The sequence below is a fragment of the Amblyraja radiata genome, chromosome 39, assembly GCF_010909765.2.
Source record: "Amblyraja radiata isolate CabotCenter1 chromosome 39, sAmbRad1.1.pri, whole genome shotgun sequence".
Taxonomy (NCBI): domain Eukaryota; kingdom Metazoa; phylum Chordata; class Chondrichthyes; order Rajiformes; family Rajidae; genus Amblyraja; species Amblyraja radiata.
In genome coordinates, this window is record NC_045994.1 from 5,056,765 (window position 1) to 5,080,423 (window position 23,659).

Below are 23,659 nucleotides of genomic sequence, written 5' to 3' on the forward strand. Positions count from 1 at the left end.
TTAGAGAGAGAGAGAGGCAGAGAGAGAGAGGCAGAGAGAGAGAGGCAGAGAGGGAGGGGGGAGAGATAAAGAGGAAGATAAAGAGATAGAGAAAGAGAGAGAGACAGAGAGAGAATGGGGGGGGGGGGGGGAGAGAAGAAGCCAGTTCTGTGATTTGTAGAAATGAAGGTATGTAGGTACATTGGACTTTTAAGTTATAGAAGCTATATTCACAATAATCAGCATTTCCGATTATATAGAATTTAAGACTTGGGGATGATGATGAAATTGCCAAATATCAGGTATATTTTATATTTTTCTGCTATTGCTGAAAAGGGCAAAGCAGACTATTTTGTACACCTTGGATTTATGCCTGGAATAGCACGATTAGTCAACGCTTGGATTAGCAGGATTGATGCAATAGTCTTTCAGTGATCAGTGATGAACAAAATCAATGAAAGTGGTTTCAATTTACTGTTGCCTTCTGTAAATTGGGAAAACCCTTGAGACTATTTAGACTATTTGAGGACAAGATAGACTATCAGGAAAGACAAGGTTTCGGGAGATTCTCCAGAACAAGTCAACAGGCAAAATATATTTCTACACCTTTTTGGTGGATACAAAAAAAACACTGAATTCATTGACGAACCAAAAGAACATTTGGCAAGGGAAGAGAAAGTGCAAACTTTTCTAGGGCGAGACAAATGATGGTCTTCCCCCAATCTCTCAAGAATGTGTGAACATAAAACAGTACAGCAAAGGAGCGGGTCCTTTGTCCCACAATGTCCATGCTGAACATGATACAAAGAGAACCTGATCTTCTCTGCCTGCACATGATCCACATCTCTCCATGTCCTGCATATCCATGTTCCATCTAAAAGTCTCTTAAATGCCACTACTGTGTCTGCCTCCAACACCATCCATTCTAGCGCATTCCAGGCACTCATCATCTGATCTTTGCCCCTCTCACCTTAAAGCTTTGACATTTCCACTCTGGGGAAAAACACAAAGAGTCTGACCTTACCTATGCCTCTCAATATTTTATATACTTCTAAAATAGACAATAGACAATAGGTGCAGGCCTTCAGCCCTTCGAGCCAGCTGATCATCACCAATCAGTACCCCGTTCCTGCCTTCTACCCATATCTCCTGACTCCGCTATTTTTAAGAGCCCTATCTAGCTCTCTCTTGAAAGCATCCAGAGAACCTGCCTCCACTGCCCTCTGAGGCAGAGAATTCCACAGACTCACCACACTCTGTGAGAAAAAGTGTTTCCTTGTCTCCGTTCATAATGGCTTACTCCTTATTCTTAAACTGTGGCCCCTGGTTCTGGAGTCCCCCAACATGGGGAACATGTTTCCTGCCTCTAGCGTGTCCAAGCCCTTAACAATCTTAAATGTGAGAATTGGTTTCTCTGTATGCCCTAGCATGCATTTATTGTTACACTGCCAATGTCAAGTACTTGTGACATGGTGACCAGTCATTTGTAGCAAACTTTGTTTCATAATAACAGTCTTAGAGTAAAAGTCTTGTGTTGGACAATATGTCAATTGAGAACAGTTCATTTCAATGAAATCAATAGTTGTAGCTTTCAGAAACCTTTCCCCAACATGGATCACTCACAACCTCAACAGTAAATATATTTTGGCAATACAGTAAACCCTCATTATAAATGGACAATAGGGGGAGGGAATTATGCCCTTTATTGCCAATTGTCCACTAGAACAGATTAGTATCATCGTATAAGTAGTGGAAATAAACAATTGCAGTTGCTGTTACACAAAAGGACACAAAGTGCTGGAGTAACTCAACAGGTCAGGCAGCAACTCTGGGGATAGGTGACTTTCCGGTGGTGACAGCAGGCATGGCCTGTATGCGGCAGGTGAGGCGATGTGAGGCTGAGGTAGCAGGGGCAGCCGTCAGTAGGTGCATCCACTACAACTGAAAACCGTTATAAAGTGTTCCGTTAAAACTAGGGTTTACTGTATTTTGCCAACTCTAAGGAATAGTTTTCCTTTCAAGGGAAACCTCATGATGCCATTTAATCATAGCCAGGCTTACCTCTTGTGTTGATCTTGGTATAAATCTGCAGCAATGGATCGCAGGACACCATACAGGGCCACCATGGATAAGTACCGACCTTTGTCCACACTAAATCTCCAACCTGGTAAAATGTTGAAACTTCTGTCTGATTCCCAGAGTCCGGTAACCGACGGGCCTGAAATGCAAATGACAACATTTTTAATAAACAGGATATCACATTAAATTGTTTTGGCATATGGTAATAACCACAAGTATTTCTAGAAAATGTGGCAGAAAGCTTAAATATTTTGCTCCCAACGGCCTTGCATCTAATCATAATCAACCTACTAAACCAATGCAGAATCAAGGAACTGCAGATGCTGGTTTACAAAAGGTGCTGGAGTAACTCATCGGGTCTGGAGAACATGGATAGGTGACATTTCGGGTTGTGACCTTCCTTCAGAATGCAGGTATGTTAATAAATCAAATTTAACCTTCATTTTATAAAATTAATCTCATTTCTTTCAGGTTGAAATAGCGAATAAAGCATTAAATTCAAGTCATGGCCCCAACTTCTTCCAGCAAACCCAGGGACATCAGTAGCAGTCAGAGCAGTGAGGGGAAGTTGGGGGGAACAGGGGGGTAATGTGGGGAGAACAAGAGATAGTGACTCAAGAATCTAAATTCTTGGACACTAGAGAACAAGAGACTACATGAAGCAGATGAATATCTAAAATTGAAATTGAGAAGCAAAGAGGCTAAAAAGCACAGCAAAAAAGATGGAAAAAGCTTTTAAAAGATCTATAATTTCCAGAGATCGTACAATGAGAAAGAAATCCTAACAATGGAGCTTCAAAAACCTAATAGTTACCGGGGGATTTTTCTGTACTGTAGTTGGAAGCAGGCATGTAACTTAAATAGAGAAACACAAGACAGAGTAGACAGAGTTATGCAGCACAGAAATAAACCCGTCTTCAAAACTCTCTCTCTCTCGGTTAACTAAAGTACCTCCCAGAGGCCAGAGTTAAGTCCCATTTGCCGGCATTGGGCCCCATATCCTACAAAATTAAGGATACAATAGCCCAGGTTAACACAAATTGTGCATTAAAAACCACTCCTCCAGTAACTGCAATTGTTAAAAAGATAACAGACACCTTGTCAATTAGTCTTGTACCCGTTTTACAGCAAGCAGTTTATGCATACCACAACTTTTTATGTACTAGGCCTTTTCAACCCACATCTCTTATTTCACTATGGCACCTCAAAAAGCTGGGCTATGTCATCAGCTTCCAAAACACAAAAGAACATGTACCTTTACTTTAAATGGCTCAACTTTTTGCTGCGAAATGTGACACCAGAGTTCACTTTAATTAAAGTAAGTAAAAATGCTGGCACTAGGACTAACTCTAATATTAATTTAGGAGAAATTTGCAAAGATTTTGCATCAAATTGATACAAATATTCAACTAAAGGCAAGCAATTGGAGATATTTTGTATGTGATTGAGAAACAACAGAAAATATCCCAGAGCAAGCAACCCAAATTAGCAAAAGGGTGGTTCAGTGTTTCGTGTGATGATTGCATTTCATACTGCAATTGCCAGAAGTTTGGGTGAGAGAAGCTGCCTGACCTGCTGAGTTCTTCCAGCATTGTTTTGTGAACCAATTAAAAAGTAGCACAGTCTTAACAGCTATGTTTCGCTGGCCCGGGGCAGCCAGCAGCCTGAAGCTCCAACCCGCACAGCTCCAGGACCTGGGGGAAGAAGAAGCCATCACTGCCGGCTCGCGGCCAACTTCCACCGCGGGTCCGGCATGGACTTACCATCACCCCTGGAGGGGAGCTTCGACCACCGGCCCTGCGGTCTGCGGTGCTTCTGGCTGCGGCGCGGCGGGAACCTTAAAACTTCGACCGCCGGCCTGCGGCCTACAACAGCCTGAATCCGCGGTCTCCGGTGGGGAAGAGCCGATCCTGGACTTACCTTGCCTTTGACTTTGTCCCTTACCATCTGGACGCCGCAGCAACGGCTGCGGAGGGTGGAGGTCCCGACCACGGGGGAAAATGGAGGAGGTCTGGCCAAGTTCTGTGCCTTCCACCACAGTGATGAATGCTGTGGTGGATGTTTGTGTTACATTTTTATTGTGGTTGTGTGTTCTTTATTATTGTACCGCTGCTGATAACCCAAAATTCCACCGACCCTGGTTGTGTGGCAATAAATTCTATCAATCAATCAATCAACAATTTACATGTCCTCATGTGCCCATCACAATAAATAGTCATTCAGTTCGTTCAGTAAAGAATTTGCATCGTTCCAAGTTATATTAAGCAGTTCTTCAGTTTTTGTAACCGAAGTTTAGCAAGAGAAGAAAGACTTGCGTTGCTAAAGCATCTTACAGAATCACAGAAGATAGATACAAAATGCTGGAGTAACTCAGTGGGTCAGGCAGCATCTGTGGAGAAAAGGGAATAGGTGATGTTTCGGGTCGAGACCCTTCTTCAGATTGTGAGTCAGGCGAGAGGTTAACTAGAGGTACTAGAATCTAGAACCTCTCCCAAAAGGCTTTGCAGCCAATTTAGTGGTTGCTGTAATGCAAGAAACACAGCAACCTATTTCTGCACAGTAATCTCCCTCAGACCACACAGATCTTGATGTCAGTTGAAAGTTAAATGTTTGCAGGATACCCAGAAGAATGACTCAGCTCTCAATCTTAATTTTACCTCAACTGTGCATGTACTTTTGATTTTAGTTACATTATGCAATAATGGCAAACATTGCAATGAATGAACATAGAAAATGTAGGCAAGTTTCTTGCTTCATAGATGCTGAGTTATTGGCTCAGGTCAATTACCTTAAGTATATCTTTCAAATTAACCAGGAAAAAGTTTTCCAACAAAACTCTTTAAAGTTATGGTCTCTATAAAAGCCAAAAGAAAAAGTCACTGTACTACTTTGAAGCAGCATAGGGTTGGTTTCTCAGTTTTTCAAGTGAATATTTATTCCAGAAGAATTCTCCACATTAGATTACCTTCTCATTATCACATGGCTCTTTCTGGGATCTTAGAGTGTGCAAATTAGTTTCTTCAACAGAACGTATAGAATTTACTGATTATAGATTATATGTCCTGCCAATTATTCAATCATTTGAATATGTTGCTCTAACATGTTGGTCATCGCTGAACAATCATTTAGACATCCTGGGATGTCCGGACTTTCATATGAAGAAAGACTGGATAGACTTGGCTTATACTCGCTAGAATTTAGGAGATTGAGAGGGGATCTTATAGAAACGTACAAAATTCTTATGGGGTTGGACAGGCTAGATGCAGGTAGATTGTTCCCGATGTTGGGGAAGTCCAGGACAAGGGGTCACAGCTTAAGGATAAGGGGGAAATCCTTTAGGACCGAGATGAGAAGAAACTTTTTCACACAGAGAGTGGTGAATCTCTGGAACTCTCTGCCACAGAGGGTAGTTGAGGCCAGTTCATTGGCTATATTTAAGAGGGAGTTAGATGTGGCCCTTGTGGCTAAAGGGATCAGGGGGTATGGAGAGAAGGCAGGTACGGGATACTGAGTTGGATGATCAGCCATGATCATATTGAATGGCGGTGCAGACTCGAAGGGCCGAATGGCCTACTCCTGCACCTATTTTCTATGTATCTATGTATCTATTAGAAACAATTTCCAAATGCTAGCACTGAGGCATTCCGATCAAAGCTTGGATTTGATAAAATTCAGAACATATCTACCATATTTAAAGTGTTTTACTTTTGATATAAAGAGAGACTTCCACACAGAATACTGTAGAAAACACTGGAAATATTCAGTGGACCGGGCAAAATCTGTGGCTAGAAAAACCGAGTTAATACTTCACATCAAGAACTGCTGGAACTGAAAATCTGAAATAAAAACTGAAATTGCTGAGATACTCAGCAGTCAGGTAGAGAGAAAGAAACTAAGTTAACCTTTCATCAGAACTACTGATATTTCTGTCTTCTATGTAATTCAGTATTAGAGTCAAATCCTCATGTTTAAACACCTATCCTGTGATCCAATTGCCTGCTCCTTTTCACATCACATTCATATACAGTGCATTCAGAAAGTATTCAGACCCCGTCACTTTTTCCACATTTTGTTACGTTACAACCTTATTTTAAAATGGATTAAATTATTACTCATTTTTTTACACACGTTAGGCCAGAATGAAGAAGCGAAAACAGATGTTTAAAAATGTTTGCAAAATAATTTAAAATAAATAACTGAAATATCACATTTACATAAGTATTCAGACCCTTTGCAATGACACTCAAAATTGAGTTTAGGTTCATCCTGTTTCCATTGATTATCCTTGAGCAAAAACCAAGCCATGAAGACGAAGGCATTATCCGTAGACCTCAGTGACAGGATTGTGTCGAGACACAGATCTGGGGAAGGGTATAAAACAATTTCCGCAGCATTGCAGGTCCCGAAGAGCACAGTGGCCTCCGTCATTCTTAAATGGAAGAACTTTGGAACCACCAGGACTCTTCATAGAGCTGGCCGCCCGGCCAAACTGAGTAATCGGGGGAAAAGAGCCTTGGTCAGGGAGGTGACCGAGAACCCGATGGTCGCTCTGTCAGAGCTCCAGAATTCCTCTGTGGAGATGGCAGAACCTTCCAGAAGGACAACTATATCTGCAGCACTCCACCAATCAGGCCTTTATGGTAGATTGGTCAGACGGAAACCACTCCACAGTAAAAGGCACATGACAGCCCGCTTGGAGTTTGCCAAAAGGCATAAGAAACAAGATTCTCTGGTCTGATGAAACCAAGATTGAACTCTTTGGCCTGAATGCCAAGCGTAACGTCTGGAGGAAATCAGGCATCGCTCATCACCTGGCCAAACCATACCCACGGTGAAGCATTGTGGAGGCAGCATCAAGCTGTGGGGATGTTTTTCAGCGGCAGGAACTGGGAGACTTGTCAGGATCGAGGGAAAGATGAACGGAGCAAAGTACAGAGAGATCCTTGATTAAAACCTGCTCCAGAGCGTTCTGGACCTCAGACTGGGGTGGAGGTTCGCCTTCCAAACAGGACCACGACCCTAAGCACACACTCAAGACAATGCAGATGTGGCTTCATGACAAGTCTGTGAATGTCCTTGATTGGCCCAGCCAGAGCCTGGACTTGAACCCGATCGAACATTTCTGGAGGGACCTGAAAATAGCTGTGTATCGACGCTCCCCATCCAACCTGACAACGCTTGAGAGGCTCTTCAGAGAAGAATGGGAGAAATTACCCAAATACAGGTGTGCCAAGCTTGTAGCATCATACCCAAGAAGACTTGAGGCTTTAATCGCTGCCAAAGGAGCCTGAACAAAGTACTGAGTAAAGGGTCTGAATACTTCTGTAAATGTGATATTTCAGTTATTTCTTTTTAATTACTTTGCAAACATTTCTAAACACCTTTTGCGCTTTTTTATTATGGGGTATTGTGTGTAGATTGATGTGTGTAAACAAAATGAATTTAATCCATTTTAGAATAAAGTTATAACGTAACAAAATGTGGAAAAGTGAAGGGGTCTGAATACTTTCTGAATGCACTGTAAAGCCTTCTTCAAATTAGTGAAAGCAATTATTCATGGAGATCCTTCGAATGGTTTTTTTCCCCAAACAAAAAAAAAAGTGGTTGAATATTCTGTCCAAGTACCCTTAAAACTTTTTAAATGTTATTATAGTTTTTGTTTCTGAAATACAAAATAATTTTATGGATCACAAAAAGGAAATTGCATTTAATTTATATTTAACCCAGCTGAAAATGATTTGACAGGTCAACTTTCTCGCATTCCTTATCTTATTTTTAAGATTGTTCCACAGATCTTCATATACTTCTGCTTATCTATATAACTAAAAGTCTCATCTTGACCACTTCCTGTCTGAATCCCAAGAATCCATTTGGTCCACATTATCCATACTAGTCCTTTGGGAACCAGCCCCTTCGGCCCACAACATACATACTAGCGCTCCAGAAAGCCCCACCCCCCCCCCCCCACACTGGCCACCAATATTGGAATTGGTAGAGAGGTGGAATATTGCGTTGGGGGACCACTCCCCCGTGTGAACATGGGACCCAACGGGTCCCATTTAGTCTAGTCATTTACTATAATTTCCTTGTCAGTAATCAATTTACTTCCTCCCAGTTCATTGAATAACCAAATACTTCTATGAATGGGACCAGACTAGAACTTCATCTTCTGTTCACTTTCTCATACTTTAATGCAACGTTGAATCTTGAATAATAGGACAATTAACAAAGGTATTATAGAAGTTGATATGAACTGATAAATTAACCTATTATTTCACATTAGCCATAAATCTAGAAAAAACATTCGATTCACCCCTTCCTCCTCTCTGCCCATTCGAAAAAAGAGATAGCAGTAGCAATTACAGTAATGGAGATATCTGGCAAACCGTTATATTTCAGGATTAGCATGGAAGCAACAGGCAATCAACATTTTCTAATTATGCACTTTGCGGGCTTCAAATAACACCAATTTGAGAATGTCCCTTCTCCACCTCTTAATTCTAGTGTGAGTCACACATGGATTACCTTAGTGTACACTTGGGGTTAGCTGTAACTTATAGTGACTTAAAGTGACTTTAACCCTTTGTCAAAAATATTTTGGTATTTCACTTTTGCAATAAGCATACTTTTTTTTTTCCAAAAGCAGATTAAAAAAAATCCAGCACACTTTTACTCTTGTTTTATCATTTCTGTCCTGAAAACCTTGCCTCTCGCAGAGAGTTGTGGATGTAGTCCATTCAATCAGATCGTACAGTATGGCTATTATGAGAAATTGTGTACTTCTGTAGTATAGGACATTACTTTGAAATTTAGGTCTAACTAGACCAGGTGCGGACCTGTTGGGGCCCGTCCCCAAGGGCAATATTCCACCACTGACCCATAACCCCCAACTGCGCAGGCGCAGCTGAGGGATTCCCGTTTGACTCCAGAGATCCCCGTTGTGACGCGAGTCACGGCAACCCTCCCCAACTGTGCCTCGCCATCCCTCTTCCTACCCCTAACCTCCTCCATTCCCCCTCATCACCCCGCACTTCCTCCCCCTCCTCTTCACCCTCCCTCTTCCCCAATCCCTCCCTCACCTCTCCCCTACCCTCAGTCACTCCCTCCCTCCATAACCCCTCTCCCATCCCTACACCCCTCCTCTCCCTCTATCTCCCTGCTCCCCCACGCCTAACCTCCCCCTATCCCACCCTCCACAATGAAAATCTTTTTCTTTTTTTTAATTTTTTAACTTAAATTCTCAATGAAAATTGCATTTTTTTCTTTAAATAACCTCAACACAATGTTAGCTGTTAATGAAAACGGAAGAATTTGACTAAAATTGAAAATTGCAATTTTTTAATGTAAATGAGATTCGGGATCCCATTGTGACGTTGAACGCGGTTGAGGGGCAGGGCAAGTGGGAAAGTGATTTTTGTAAAGTTTAAAATGTCAATAACTTGTAAAATATACCATCAATCTGAACGAAACTTGTTTGATTTACATCACAGGCCAAAAATTGTAGTGCTATCATGTACCGTTTTGGCAGGGTTTTGTATCGTCATGCATTCACACGCATCCATACAAACAAACAAAGAGTTTTAGTAATATATAGATAAATATATGCATTACTCAATACATTAGATGGAGCTATGTTTCCCTACTAATTATGTGTATAATCAATGAAAGATATGGCTGCAAAGATGGCGTTACAGCCGGAGGAGTCGAGATATCGGGCCGCAAAGTCGGCTACTGGAACGGACCTGCCGACTCTAGCCTGGCCAGAGTTCCGTCCGTAGGGGGCAAATTCAATGCACTAATCGACAGTGGAAGTCCCAATGAGGTCGAGATAGGCGGTCTCACATTTTCTCACCTAGGCGCCACATTTTCGGGAAGAATTTCAAGTGCGCTCTAGTAATTTTGTCCAGATTAAGAGCTGCCGGACCACCAGTTGCTGGAAAATAGGTGGTGGACCTGTATTATATTTCCCCAGAGTTGACTTCTTACACTGAGTATTAAAGATTCTGCTTTCAAATTCTTTGCTTTCAGATGTTTGCTCCGCTTTCCTTAAGATGCTGACTTGTTTTTTTTTTTAAAGTTCCTTTAATGGCAAGTCTTCATAGAGAACAAGAACTGAAATGTCAAATGATATATAGGGAGGTTTCACGGCAGTCAGTCACGACCCATGACCCGTACTGTTGCTACGCTACTCCAAATGGATTACACGTGATGTACTGCAGGTAGGCACTTACCATTGTTTCCAACGTAGCGGGCCCGTTAAAACCCGCTGAAATTGTCAATTTGTAAATAATTATGGAAATCGGGATAAGCGTGTGAGACGTTCAGCATACTTCACAATTCCAAAAGTGAGGAGAAATGACGGTAGATAGAAGCGACAGCTGAAGGGATAACAACAGCCAGAGTGCTTGGCAAACATTGGCCGTTTGCTCACTGCATTTCATCAAGTGAGGCATTATTTGTGTTTTTTCTTGATTCCTTTGGCATCTAAAAAGTTTCAGAAGTGATAAATCTGGCTGTAATTTTTTTAATCGCCCATGGTTCTCGTGGGTTTTTACATACAAAATGAAAACGCATCTGAAGAAAAATTTACAGCCAGATTCATCACTTCTGAGAATTTTTAGATACCAAAGGAATCAAGAAAAAACACAAATAATGCCTTACTTGATGAAATGCAGTGAGCAAATGCGATAATTCTTAATATTTTCAATGTTTACCAAGCACTTTAGCTGCTGTAGTCCCTTCAATTCTCGCTTCTCTATACCTTCATTTCACTTCACGTTTGGAATTCTAAAGTTGGGTACATGTCTCTCACATTTACCCCGACTCCCACAATTTTTTTCAGCTCAAAAATTCAACATTTTGGCGGTTTTTAACAGGTAGGAAAGTACGCGTTTCTAGTGACGGATGTCTTCCAGTTCGATTTAGCGGCTCCGTGTGTCGAGCCCTATGACCCAGTGACCTTTCGTGCAACCCCCCTATAGATCTGTGCACACCAGCAAGTCAACCAGGAGCTCATTGACAAGACTTTTATTGAAATGCAGTTCATGCCTCTGGACTTTAAAAAGATGTTTGATAAAGTGCCACATATTAGACGTCATTACGACCGACCCTTGGTATAAAAGCTGTAACAACACGGATAGAAAATTGGCTAAGTGACAAACAGTAGAGTGAACAGTTTTCCCTGACTGGAGTCAAGGAAATGGTGTAATTCCCCAGGGGTCAGTGTGAGGACTATTGCCTTTGTTAATATTCATTAATGACTTGGATATGGCACAAATTACAAATTCGCTGATGTGGGGAGAATAGCAATAAATATTAAGGAGGTTGGTAGAATGAGCAGATCCATGGCAGATGAAACTGAAAGTAAAATGCAGAGTGTTAAAAAGTTCCAGGAAGAAGAATGAGTTGAGGCAATATAAAGTGGAAGACATATTCCTAAAAAGGTACAGGAACAAGTCTGGGATTATGTGCATGAACTAGAAAGTGTCTGGGCAGGAACAATTTAAAAAAGCAGTCAAGATCCTGGGCTTGATAAATAGATAAGGAGCTATTGTAAATTACTGGCTCAGATATAACTCATGCATTGCATCTAGTTCTGAATCCCAGTTTTGAAAACATGCAAAGCTTGTGGTGGGCGCAGAAAAGATTTATTAGAATGATTTCTCAGATGAGGAAATCTGATTATCATCTTCCAAAATTGTATAGAATCTGGAATTGTTATGGTGGATTGGGGGCTAGTACATGTAATTTTAGTTTAAGAAAGGAAAAAGCAAAAACTGGAAGCCACCAACTTAGCCTAATATCAGTAATTGGCAAAATGAAAAGGTCATACCAAACAACTTCAAATAATAATACTGAGCAGTGTCAACATATGTCCAGGAAATAAAAATCAAGTTTGGTTAATTTGCTGGAGTTCTTTGAGTAAATAATGTGTAGAATAGATAAGGGGAAAGCAGTGATGTGATTTAGGTTTTCTAAAGGCTTTTCATAAGGTGCTACACAGGAGGTTGGACAACATGATTAGACTACATGGAATTAGGAATAATGGACAGTTGTGCATTAAGAATTAGTTACCGGTCCAACGGTTGTGGTTTTATTGTCCAAGTGGTGCAGTGGTCAGTGGAGAGCAAGGGAGATGGCATTTTCTGTTGGCCTGTTATGGCAGTATGCGGTATAGAAACATAGAAAATAGGCGCAGGAGTAGGCCATTCGGTCCTTCGAGACTGCACCGCCATTCGATATGATCATGGCTGATCATCCAACTCAGTATCCCATCCCTGCCTTCTCTCCATACCCCCTGATCCCTTTAGCCACAAGGGCCACATCTAACTCCCTCTTAAATATAGCCAATGAACTGGACTCAACTACCTTCTGTGGCAGAGAATTCCACAGATTCACCACTCTGTGTAAAAAATGATTTTCTCATCTCAGTCCTAAAAGACTTCCATCTTATCCTTAAACTGTGACCCCATAATTCTGGACTTCCCCAACATCAGGAACAATATAATTATAGCTGCACAAGATTCCTTGACACTTTTGCGAATAAGACGTTTTTGTCCTGTGTATTCCCCAGTACTTGGATTATTCAAACCAGAAAGACAGTTGTGGCAAAGCATTAATTCAATAGCATAAAAAACCAGGAGACCAAAGCAGCAAGACATCAGTTAGCATAACCTCGCATTTCTTTTAAGGCCAAAAAATATTTTAAACATTAGCATTACAAAAATCTGCATAATATGATTTTTGTACCTTTCACCATGCCTTATGAGATCTATAATTATTGAACCTGTTTGAGTTGTTTTCGAACAAAGTGAGCTATTCCATGTTCAAGGCGAAGTAACATTGAAACTGTTCACCCACTGCCAACCTCCACCACTGCTGAAATATACTCTACTGCCTCTCAGTCAGTATCAATATTTTACAATTCTATAGGTCCAAACTAACTTGTGTGCAAGAAACGTCTCGACAAAACATACATTTCAACACATTTTAATAAACACGCCTACCTCATCCATGCCGACCATGATGCCTACCTGCACCAATCCCATTTGCCTGCACTAGACCTGTATTTCCCCATGGCTTCCCTATTCAAGCGCCTGTCCAAAGGCCTCTTAAATGTTGTAATTATATCTGTCTCTACCACCTCTTGTTAGTTTGGTACAGATAACCACCACCCTGTGGAAAAACGTACCCTATAGATTTCTCCCCCACCTCATCTTATGCTTGTGCCCTCTAGTTCTAGTCTCCCATGCCCTGTGAAAAAGATTATCTATCCTCTCTACGCCACTTATAATTGTATAAATACAAGTCAACTCTCAGCCTCCTATGTACTGGAGAGAATACATCCAGCCAATCCAATCTTTCTTTGTAACCACAGCATCCTTTCCATGTAACATATTGATCTGTCTATTACTACCACATTCCCCCTCTAGTGTCATGACCAGAACAAACATAATACTATAAGTAGACAATAGGTGCAGGAGTAGGCAATTCGGCCCTTTCAACCGGCAACGCCATTCACTGTGACCATGGCTGATCATCCACAAACAGTACCCCGTTCCTGCCTTCTCCCCATATCCCTCGACTCCACTATCTTTAAGAGCTCTAACTAACTCTCTCGTGAAAGCATCCAGAGAATTGGCCTCAACTGCCTTCTGGGGCAGAGAATTCCACAGATTCACAACTCTGGGTGAAAATGTTTTTCCTCATCTCTGTTCTAAATGGCCTACCCCTTGTTCTTAAACTGTTGCCCTTGGTTCAGGACTCCTCCAACATCAGAACATGTTTCCTGCCTCCAGTGTGTCCAATCCCTTAATAATCTTATATGTTTCAGTAAGATCCCCTATATTCTTACTGTGTATACAGTCGCTCCATTATTTCAACATACTTCTGACCTGCCATCCCGGGAATTAACCTTGTGAACCTAGGCTGCACTCCCACAATAGCAAGAATGTCCTTCCTCAAATTTGGAGACCTAAATTGCACACAATACTCCAGGTGTGGTCTCACAAGGACCCTGCACAACTGCAGAAGGACCTCTTTGCTCTTATTCTCAACTCCTCTTGTTATGAGGGCCAACATGCCATTAGGTTTCTTCACAGCCTGCTGTACCTGCATGCTTACTTTCAGCGACTGATGAACAAGAACACCCAGATCTCATTGTACTTCCTCTTTTCCTAACTTGACAGCACACAGTCAAAAAGGCGCAACAGAGGATGTACATCCTATGGCAGCTGCGGAATCATAATCTGCCACAGGCAATGATGGTCCAATTCTACACAGCAATCGTAGAGTCTGTTCTCACCTTCTCCATCATGGTCTGGTTTGGCTCAGCCACCAATCACAACACCTGGAGGCTGCAGCAAATCGTCCAATCAGCTGGGAAGGTTATTGTCTGCAACCTTCCCTCCATTGATGAACTGTACACTGCAAGGGCCAGGAAGCGAACGGGCAAGATCTTCTCTGACCCCTCTCACCCTGGCCACAAACTCTTTGAATCACTTTCCTCTGGAAGGCGACTCCGGACTGTCAAAGCTGCCACAGCCAGACATAAAAACAGTTTTTATCCACGAGTGGTTGCTCTACTCCAGCCAAAAATCTGTAGCCTCCCTTTGATCTGGTATATTGTTGGTTCACATGCTTGATCAATGGTGTTTTATCATTAATGTTTTATTATTATTAATGTTTAGTGTTTTCGGAGTCATTCGTAAATGTCACTGTATGTCATGTTGTTACTTGTGGGTGGAGCACCAAGGCAAATTCCTTGTATGTGAATACTTGGCCAATAAACTTACTTACTTAATCTGCCTCCCTGCCACCAAAGTGGATAACCTCACATTGCAGCTCCTGCAGCTTCTTGTCTCCAGCCCAAACATAGAGGATATATGGTGTCTCTCTAATTAATCTCGGTAATGGACCACAATTGGCCTTAGGATCCTGAAATTCGGCAGCAAGGAAGAAATTTTCCAAGGGAGGGGGGGGGGGAAGTATGAAAAAGGTTAGCAGGATTTAAAATGTCATGATTATTCGCTATTTGACTTATCGAAATTGGATTGGCATGATGGCAGAGTGGCGCAGTGGTAGATTGCTGTCTTACAGTGCCGGCGTCCTGGGTTTGATCCCGACTATGATGTTCTCCCTGTGACCAGTGGGTTTTCTCTGGGTGCTCCAGTTTCCTCCTACACCCAGACGTGCGGGTTTGTTGGTTAATTGACTGCTATAAATTGTCCTTAATTTGTAGGATCAGTGGGGGGAAATTGTTGGTCATTCCACGCTGTGTCTTAAAACGCATATTGTTTATTGTTCAAGAATGAACTGCAGATGCTAGAAAAATCGAAAGTAGACAAAAATGCTGGAGAAACTTAGCGGGTGAGGCAGCATCTATGGAGAAAAGGAGCAGGCGACGTTTTGGGTCGAGACCTCTTCAGACTGATGTGTGTGTGGGGGGGCATGAAAAAGAAAGGAAGAGGCGGAGACAGTAGGCTATGTGGGAGAGCTGGGAAGGGGGAGGGGAAGGATGGAGAAAGCAAGGACTACCTGAAATTAGAGAAGTCGATGTTCATACCGCTGGGGTGTAAACTACCCAAACGAAATATGAGGTGCTGTTCCTCCAATTTATGCTGGGCCTCACTCTGGCAATGGAGGAGGCCCAGGACAGAAAGGTCAGATTCAGAATGGGAGGGGGAGTTGAAGTGCTGGACAACCAGGAGATCAGGTTGGTTAGTATGGGCTGAGCGGAAGTGTTGGGTGAAGCGGTCGCCGAGCCTGCGCTTGGACTCGCCGCTGCAGAGAAGGTGACACCTACGACAGCAGATGCAGGAGATGAGGTTGCAGGAGGTGCAGGTAAACCTCTGCCTCACCTGGAAAGACTGCTTGGGTCCTTGGATGGAGTCGAGGGGGGAGGTAAAGCAACAGGTGTAGCATTTCCTGCGGTTGCAGGGGAAAGTACCAGGGGAGCGGGTGGTCTGGGTGGGAAGGGACGAATTGACTAGGGACTTACGGAGGGAACGTCTCTACAGAAAGCAAAAGGGGAGGAGATGGGAAGATGTGGCCAGTGGTAGGATCTCACTGGAGGTGGCGAAAATGTTGGAGGATTATATTTTGTATGTGCCGGCTGATGGGGTGGAAGATGAGGACACGGGGCACTCTGTCCTTATTACAAGTAAGGGGATGGGGAATAAGAGCGGAGGTGTGGGATATAGAGGAGACCTTGGTGAGAGTCTCATCTATAGTCGAAGAGGGGAACCCACGTTTTCTAAAGAATTAGGACATCTCCGATGCCCTGGTCTGGAACACCTCATCCTAGGTGCAAATGCGGCATAACGGAGGAACTGGGAGTAGGGGATAGAGTCCTTACAGGAAGCAGGGTGGGAAAAACTGTAGTCAAGATAGCTGCGTGAGTCAGTGGATTTGCAGTTTGCCAGTGTGAGGTTCAGCGTAAAATGGAGGAACCACGCCTCATATTTCGTTGGGGTATTTTACACCCCAGCGGTATGAACATCGACTTATCTAATTTCAGGTAGTCTTTGCTTTCTCCCTCCTTCACCTCCCCCTTCCCAGCTCTCCCCATAGCCTACTGTCTCCGCCTCTTCCTTTCTCCCCCCCCCCCCCCCCCACACCTCAGTCTGAAGAAGGGTCTCGACCCAAAACGTCGCCTACTACTTTTCTCCATAGATGCTGCCTCACCCGCTGAGTTTCTCCAGCCCTTTGTCTAATTTTGTTTATTGATTATGTCCCCATTCTCCACAATTATAATAATCTATTTTTCAGTTCTTACCATACTTTTAAAATTGTAGTGATCAATAATAAAAAATAATTCAACGGTTTGCTCCATAAGCCACAATGGCTTCACAAAACACAATTGCTCACAAAGACTACTACTTATCGTAAATACAAAATATGCAATATGGGTCCTACCCGAATAACCCTTTACCATAGCAATTTCCACAAAATAAAAAGATGTAGAATACCAAAATCTTACTGTCGCTCACTGCAGAGAAATATTAAGAGATTTACAAATAGTCGTTCATCTCCGCCTCCCAGGAAGCAAAACAGAGTTAAGCAAAAGGCTTCAGTTCTACTTGAGAAGTTTGGACTTCCAAAAATCACAAAATACAGTGCAAAATAAAGGAATCTGCAGTGGAATTCAAAACAAGTAGCTTTAAGCTATAGCAAAGCAACCTCAATTGATTAGGATAGGGCTTAAGTCCACATCCGTCCTTGCCAGATTTATAGTGGTGCATTCAGCTTCTCCACAACCCAGAAGCAAAGCTATAGGGCAAAAAAAACCTTGACTACGTGCAAGCAATCAATCTGCATTATTACGTTGAAGTGGAATGTCTTGGAATGAATCCTTAGTCATCACTTGCAGCACACCAGCAATACATTTACAGTTCAAATATTTTCACGCACATCGCAAGAATGCCTCAACCTTTCCTGTGACGCACAAGGACATTACTTCACAAGAAAACAAAACTCAATGTGTAAAACGAACAATTATATAAGATCACAATAAAAAGGATATTCCAAAATTTTGTCACAGCTCGAAACAACCAAGAATTATTTAATTCCACACCATGTTCCAACGTTGCAGTACTCACTTTATTTTTTTTCTAATGTTATTCACTATTTTTGAAATATTCATTCTAATCAATTAACATTGATGACATTTTGCATTGATACTTCATAACAGAAGTACTTAAAAATACATTCACACGCTTCACCACCTTAAACCACCATCTATATAAGCTCAGCAACGATGTGAAAGCCAGACTTCCTCTTGTAATCTGGAGCAAACAAAAACAAACTCAGCAGATCGAGCAGCATTTGTGGAGGCAGCAGGATAGTTAACATTCTGGTCGAAACCCTGCATCAGGAACTTTCTCTTAGAGAAATTTATATTGCTCAACGGATCAGGTCTTGGTAATATGTCAAAAATTAATGTCAACATAACTGCAATGAGAGGAAGTTAAATACTTCTGATTCACATACAATGGAGAAAACTGTGCTATTATTGCCTCCCATATTTCTTTCAACCAACAGCTTTTTTGACAGCATCCTTGTGATCAAAAAAATGAATCACCAACTGGAGAGCAGTCCTGACCTACTATCTACCTCTTTAATCGGACTTTACCTTTCACTAAATATTATTCCTTTTCATCTGTATCTGTACACTGTGGACAATTTCATTGTAATCATCCACTGATTGGATAGCACACAACAAAAAAGCTTTTCACTGTACCTCAGTACACATGACAATAAACTAAACCAACATGCTTAATCCAAAGGAGAACTGTCATTTTAAGCAACCTTGCAAATGCAATGGAAAGGGATTGGATGCTATCTAATAGTTAAAACAGAATGAACTGGCTTGCAAAAAAATAAAATCTATGATAACATGTTCAAAACATTGAATAATACAAAAGCACGTTGGCACAAAAGAATCCCATCTTCCTTTGGACACCCTTGAGTATAATCAAGGTGTAGTACCGCAGAATTGTGTACATGGGTTCAATCCACTTCTCTTATTCACACCAAACAGGGGAACACCTTTTTCCTAGATGGAGTTAATGAAGTGTGGCTGTTTGGTATCCAATTAAGACATCGACTGTTGAATGGAAACAGAAGCCTGCGGTTTTTTTAATGCCTATATCACACAAAATGCCCCTTGGTTTTTAACAATGTTTAGGTTTATTATTGTCACATGTAACGAGGTACAGTGAAAGGTTTTGTTTTGCATGTTACCCAATCAAATTGGATGATGCGATATATAACTACAATTGAGCCAAACTCGTCCAATAAATAGAGCAAAGGGAAGAGGTAGGGCGGAGATCATCAGAAAAATAATTGACACCAACAAAGGTAGTGGGACAGATGTCCAAAGCCCTGTCCAAAAAGATCAGTTGGAGGTCTTGTAGAAGCTGGAATTGAGAGATTTTGGGGAGGAATAGCCTGGATAGCTGAAGGGTAAAGGGAATGGGGAAGGTGCACAAGAGAACTCAGATTAACAATTTGTAAAGAGTTGCATTACTGGGTTTATTTACAAGCTGTGAGGTTCGAGATGGAGGGTACTGACAGCATGGCCATCACTGTCATTCTGTTCCATATCGTGAATATATCTATATGTTCCTAGATCAGGAGTCAATGTAGGTCATCAAGCACCAGAAGAGATAATAACAAGTAGAGTGATAATAGCAAGATCAATAAAGATGGGGGAAAAATAAAAGTGCTAGTTCAGAAGAGAGGTCACTTCAATATACATTCTGACTGGACACAAATGTAATGAGATGAAGGAAGACTACTCTAAACAAAGAAAATGCTCAGAATGTAATAACAAGGAACAGCAGATGCTGGTTTATACCAAAGGTAGACACAAAATGCTGGAGTAACTCAGCGGGTCAGGCAGATCTCTGGAGAAAAGGCTTAGAATGATTTGTTCAATTATGTCAAAGAATTCTGACAGGCTGTAGTAGTAAACAAAATTAATTTTAAAACAAATACATTAAGGAACAAATAATTCACCTGTTTGGAAAACTGCTTTGAATGTTTATGGAACAAGAAAATTACATTACAATTTCTGGGATATTTGACCAAAGTAAGGCTGTACCTTATTTACAGAGCTTCCACAGTGCGTCTTGCATTCCACATGCTCCACCTTGATGGCTTTATGTTCCTGCCTCTCAGCACTGACAGAGTCATGTTTACTTCTCTTCTTTTTCTCCCTTTTTTGTTTGCGAGCCACTGCGGATTCAGCAGCCAGAGCCTGCTGCTCATTTAGAAGATCTCCGCAGAGCGAGGACTCAAATAGCGTCTTCCCATTGTGGTAAGTTTTAGTTATTCGCAGCTTGATCTCTGGAGAGCCCGTCTTCTTCGGAGTCACAGGTTCAGGAACAGGCGGAGAAGGCACTTTCTCCTGGATTTCCGGCTGTTTGACCAAGTAGTTTTCCCCCAAGTAAAAGTCACTGGAGCCAAAATTCCTATAAGTGCCGTAGCCATTGACAGAGCCATTGGGGAGTTGGGAATATGCTGGGTATTTTCCTGGTGATTCATACATATTAACAGTTGAGTAACCATTGGTGACTGGTGGAATAGCATCAGCTCCAGAAGCAGGATAGGTAAAGCCTTGTTGCAGGGAAGCCTCATACGATTGCCCTCTGTCTTCCCCAATGCCACCACTGGCATTCAGGACGTCAGGAACCTGCCTCATATTGGCTGAATCAATAAGTTGTTGTGGCAGTTGAATCGTGTTTCCCATGATACCTTTCATGAATGTGAAGGAGAAATCCATCGTGTTGCCCCAGCATCCTCAACTTTCCCTCTCTCCTGTTGAGCCTGTGGAATGATGACAAATTCTCAGTGTTAAACTTCACCCACTGTGAGCTGAACAAGCTGTAACTCGCAACAACGTTCCAGCAAAAATAAGATATGTACAACATAATTTACAACTCCACATTTATTCAACAAATTCACAGCATTACACAAGTCAATCAAAATTATTTTGACTGTTTTTGACTTATATTTCCCGAATGCTCCAAGTCTTCCACTGTATTCCCGTCCTTTCTAAAAATAATTGAACCTCAACCCCGACATGTGATAGGAAAATTCTTTGAATTATAATTTCAACAAAAGATGCAAAGTAAGGAAGATTTAAAACTTTTAAACTGTACTGAGGCTAATAATACAGCAAATGATTATTCATAAGAAACGCTGGGCATTCAGAAATGCTGGGTAATAAGAAAATTGCTTCCTAAATACAAGCACTCTGGGACTTCTTTCTTTCTACAACAAAGATGTTATACAAATGTTTATGCCATTTAATTCCATTTCTTGGCTCTGCACAAATCTTTTTACGTCGGTCTGATTCCAGTATTCTATTTAACGGTCTACTTCACTCGCCCTAATGCTTTATGTTGTAAAGTTGTCCACATGACAGAAAATGGGTGGAACGCTCCCTCTAATCTCCTATGAAATTCAAGCCATTTATTCTATCATAACCAACAGAAATTAGAGCAGATATTCAAACACTTAAAAATTCTGATTGTGATATGGCAGAATTTGTGTGGTTGCAGCTTTCTTTACCTACATGCATAACCACAAGCAAAGGGAAACACCAAAGATCAAACCATCAGGCACAAAATGCACAGCAGCAGACTAGAGAATTACTGAGATCAAAAACATAGTATGAGGAAAGAGTGAACAAGAGTCTTCAATGGCAGAATTATTCAAAACGGCATGATACATTCCTGTAACAGTGTATGCTTTATATACAATTAGTCTCAAGCTATAAACTCAGGGACAACTATGTATCACCAGTGGCCAAGTTTTAAATGGAGAGTAGAAGACTTTAGTGTGTACTTGCACAGGTGAGCCGTGGGATGATCTAATCATCTAACGAGTTCTGTTGATAGTGTGACTTTCAGGGGTCATGTGAATTCCAGCTTGTGTGTGTGTGGACACCCAAATGATATACTGCTGAGGTTAAAAAGTTGTGAAACACTGTTCTTTTGTTAATATGAGTGCACATTTACACTCCCATGAAACAAAATATTAGCACAATATCAGAGATAACAAATTAAAAATGTTATGCCCAAGAGTAACAGGCCAAGGTATTTATTAATTTCAGAAAATAATTTAAAACCACATTCCCAGAGTACCTATGATCCTCATTATTAGAAGCATTTTAGCCCAGAGGAAACACCCCAAGAATCAGTGACGTAGGAACCTGATGCTTAATGGAAGGAAGTGATTTGTGACTGCCATTCAAAATGGGAGTTTTCTTTAGCTGAATCGCTGATTTACAGTGAAGCAGCTAGCTTCACATGTTTTGATCATGGGAAATGCAGAGAAGAGCTTGTTGAAGGGGAGAGGGGTGATAGAAATTAAAATATAGAAATTATATATTTAATAATAATTTTCAAAAGGAGAAACTGGAACATATCGCCAGATAATAAAACAGGAAATCAAAATAAAATGAGAATGCACTAGCGTGTTTTATGCACTGGTTTAAGGTGATAAGACTCGAGATAAAAATCACTGGTGAAGATTTTCTGTAAATCCCTGACAAGGCACCTCCGAAGCAGATTCCTTATCAAAACATCTCTAAGCAGTTTTGTAGGAATCAGTGCACTTCCTTTTCCATTCCACAAGACATGCCTTTTCAGTCAATTCCATGCCATAGATGCAAGAAGAAATGCCGAGAACCTTTGCTATTTTTACAATGACAGCAATTACTAACTTCACAGGACCATTTATGCAACAAAGATGTAGCTATAACCCGATAAGGAGTTACAGAAAATGTCATATATCAGCTGTCAATCTTATTCCATTATCAATGAGAAAACTGATGTAAAGGAAAATTAAATTTCAAATGCGGAATTCTAAAATATTCCCTTCAAAAATAAAACAAAAATCACTTAGAAATGACTAATTTTGCTAATTCAAAGGAAGTTGTAGACATTTTCAACACATTATAATTGACAAATCAAATTCCAGAATCTGGCCTTTTGATATTGCATTATACTCTGCCAATACATCTTCCATAATTTTCAAATATGCAGTTCCTTTCATAATTATACACCAGCAATAATGCAAAATACTGTATGAACAATATTTTAGATAAGCACAAAAGTGCTTTTCATTTTTTTTCTTCCCTCAAAATAAAGTGAAGCTTGACTTGCATCTCTTAAGCTGCATTCAGACCACCATTTCATATTGTCATTTGTGCAGAAATCCCCAGTGATCTTATTTGGCACATCCCTCATCCAGAGATCTAATGGGTTAATGCACCAGTCCCCAGTTATCTGGAAAGTACTCAACAGATTAATCAATGCTTTATTCAAATTATATCAAAATAATTCAAAATTTAATGATAACTTACTTAAGAGCGACTAAATTTATATTTCCCCAGTAAGTCAAGTTCTGGGGCAATTATATTTCCTTTTATGCAACTTGGAATTACTGGTAGGAAATGATAGGAAAAGGATTGGGGATGATCAGTCATGATCACATTGAATGGCGGTGCTGGCTTGAAGGGCCAAATGGCCTACTCCTGCACCTATTGTCTATTGTAATCCAGGTTTAGAGATAGAATAATATATTCTATTAGTTTAATTATTTGCAGTGTTAGGGTGATTATGGAATTATCCATAGGGTGATTATGGATTTACTATGGAAAACAGAAGTTTCTGACTTAGAGAAATCGTCTTATGGACAGTTCTCAGGAACAGATCCCCAAGTAACCCAGGGACTGCCTATATACTAGCTATCCTCCCACTACACTCCATCCTGATGCAGGATCTTGATCTTCCATTTGCGTCTACAGACACTATTCAATTCCTCTTGCAATTTATTTTTTACTCTTAATCCAATACTAATTGGGTGGAAGTGATGGCAGTTGCATCATAGCATGATTATGGGTTCGAAAGTGATTGGGGAGTAAAAAAAAAGCAGGCCTTGCTCTACTGATCATGGCAGCTCCTGCAGCACATAGAGTTATATTGAAATTAGGCTCTTCAATAGGAAGCCGGGACATCTGGAGGGAAGAGAGAAAATTGGATTGTGAAGAGAGTGGGGGTTGGGGAGGGAGGGAAAAGGGAAACAAAAT

The 23,659-nt window shown here is 41.2% G+C and overlaps 1 protein-coding gene across 4 annotated transcripts in view; it reads right to left on the reverse strand.

Annotated features, from left to right (window-relative positions):
* Positions 1-23,659, reverse strand: part of nsd3 (nuclear receptor binding SET domain protein 3) — a 90,809-nt gene that overhangs the window by 62,727 nt on the left and 4,423 nt on the right. For all 4 annotated transcript variants that reach the window (XM_033013927.1, XM_033013926.1, XM_033013928.1 and 1 more), the window contains exons 2-3: positions 19,664-20,388; positions 2,041-2,197 (exon numbers count right to left, since the gene is read on the reverse strand). In XM_033013927.1, coding sequence (XP_032869818.1) covers positions 2,041-2,197; positions 19,664-20,344 — 838 coding nt within the window. In that variant the 5' untranslated portion in view covers positions 20,345-20,388. The remainder of the gene's footprint in view (positions 1-2,040; positions 2,198-19,663; positions 20,389-23,659) is intronic.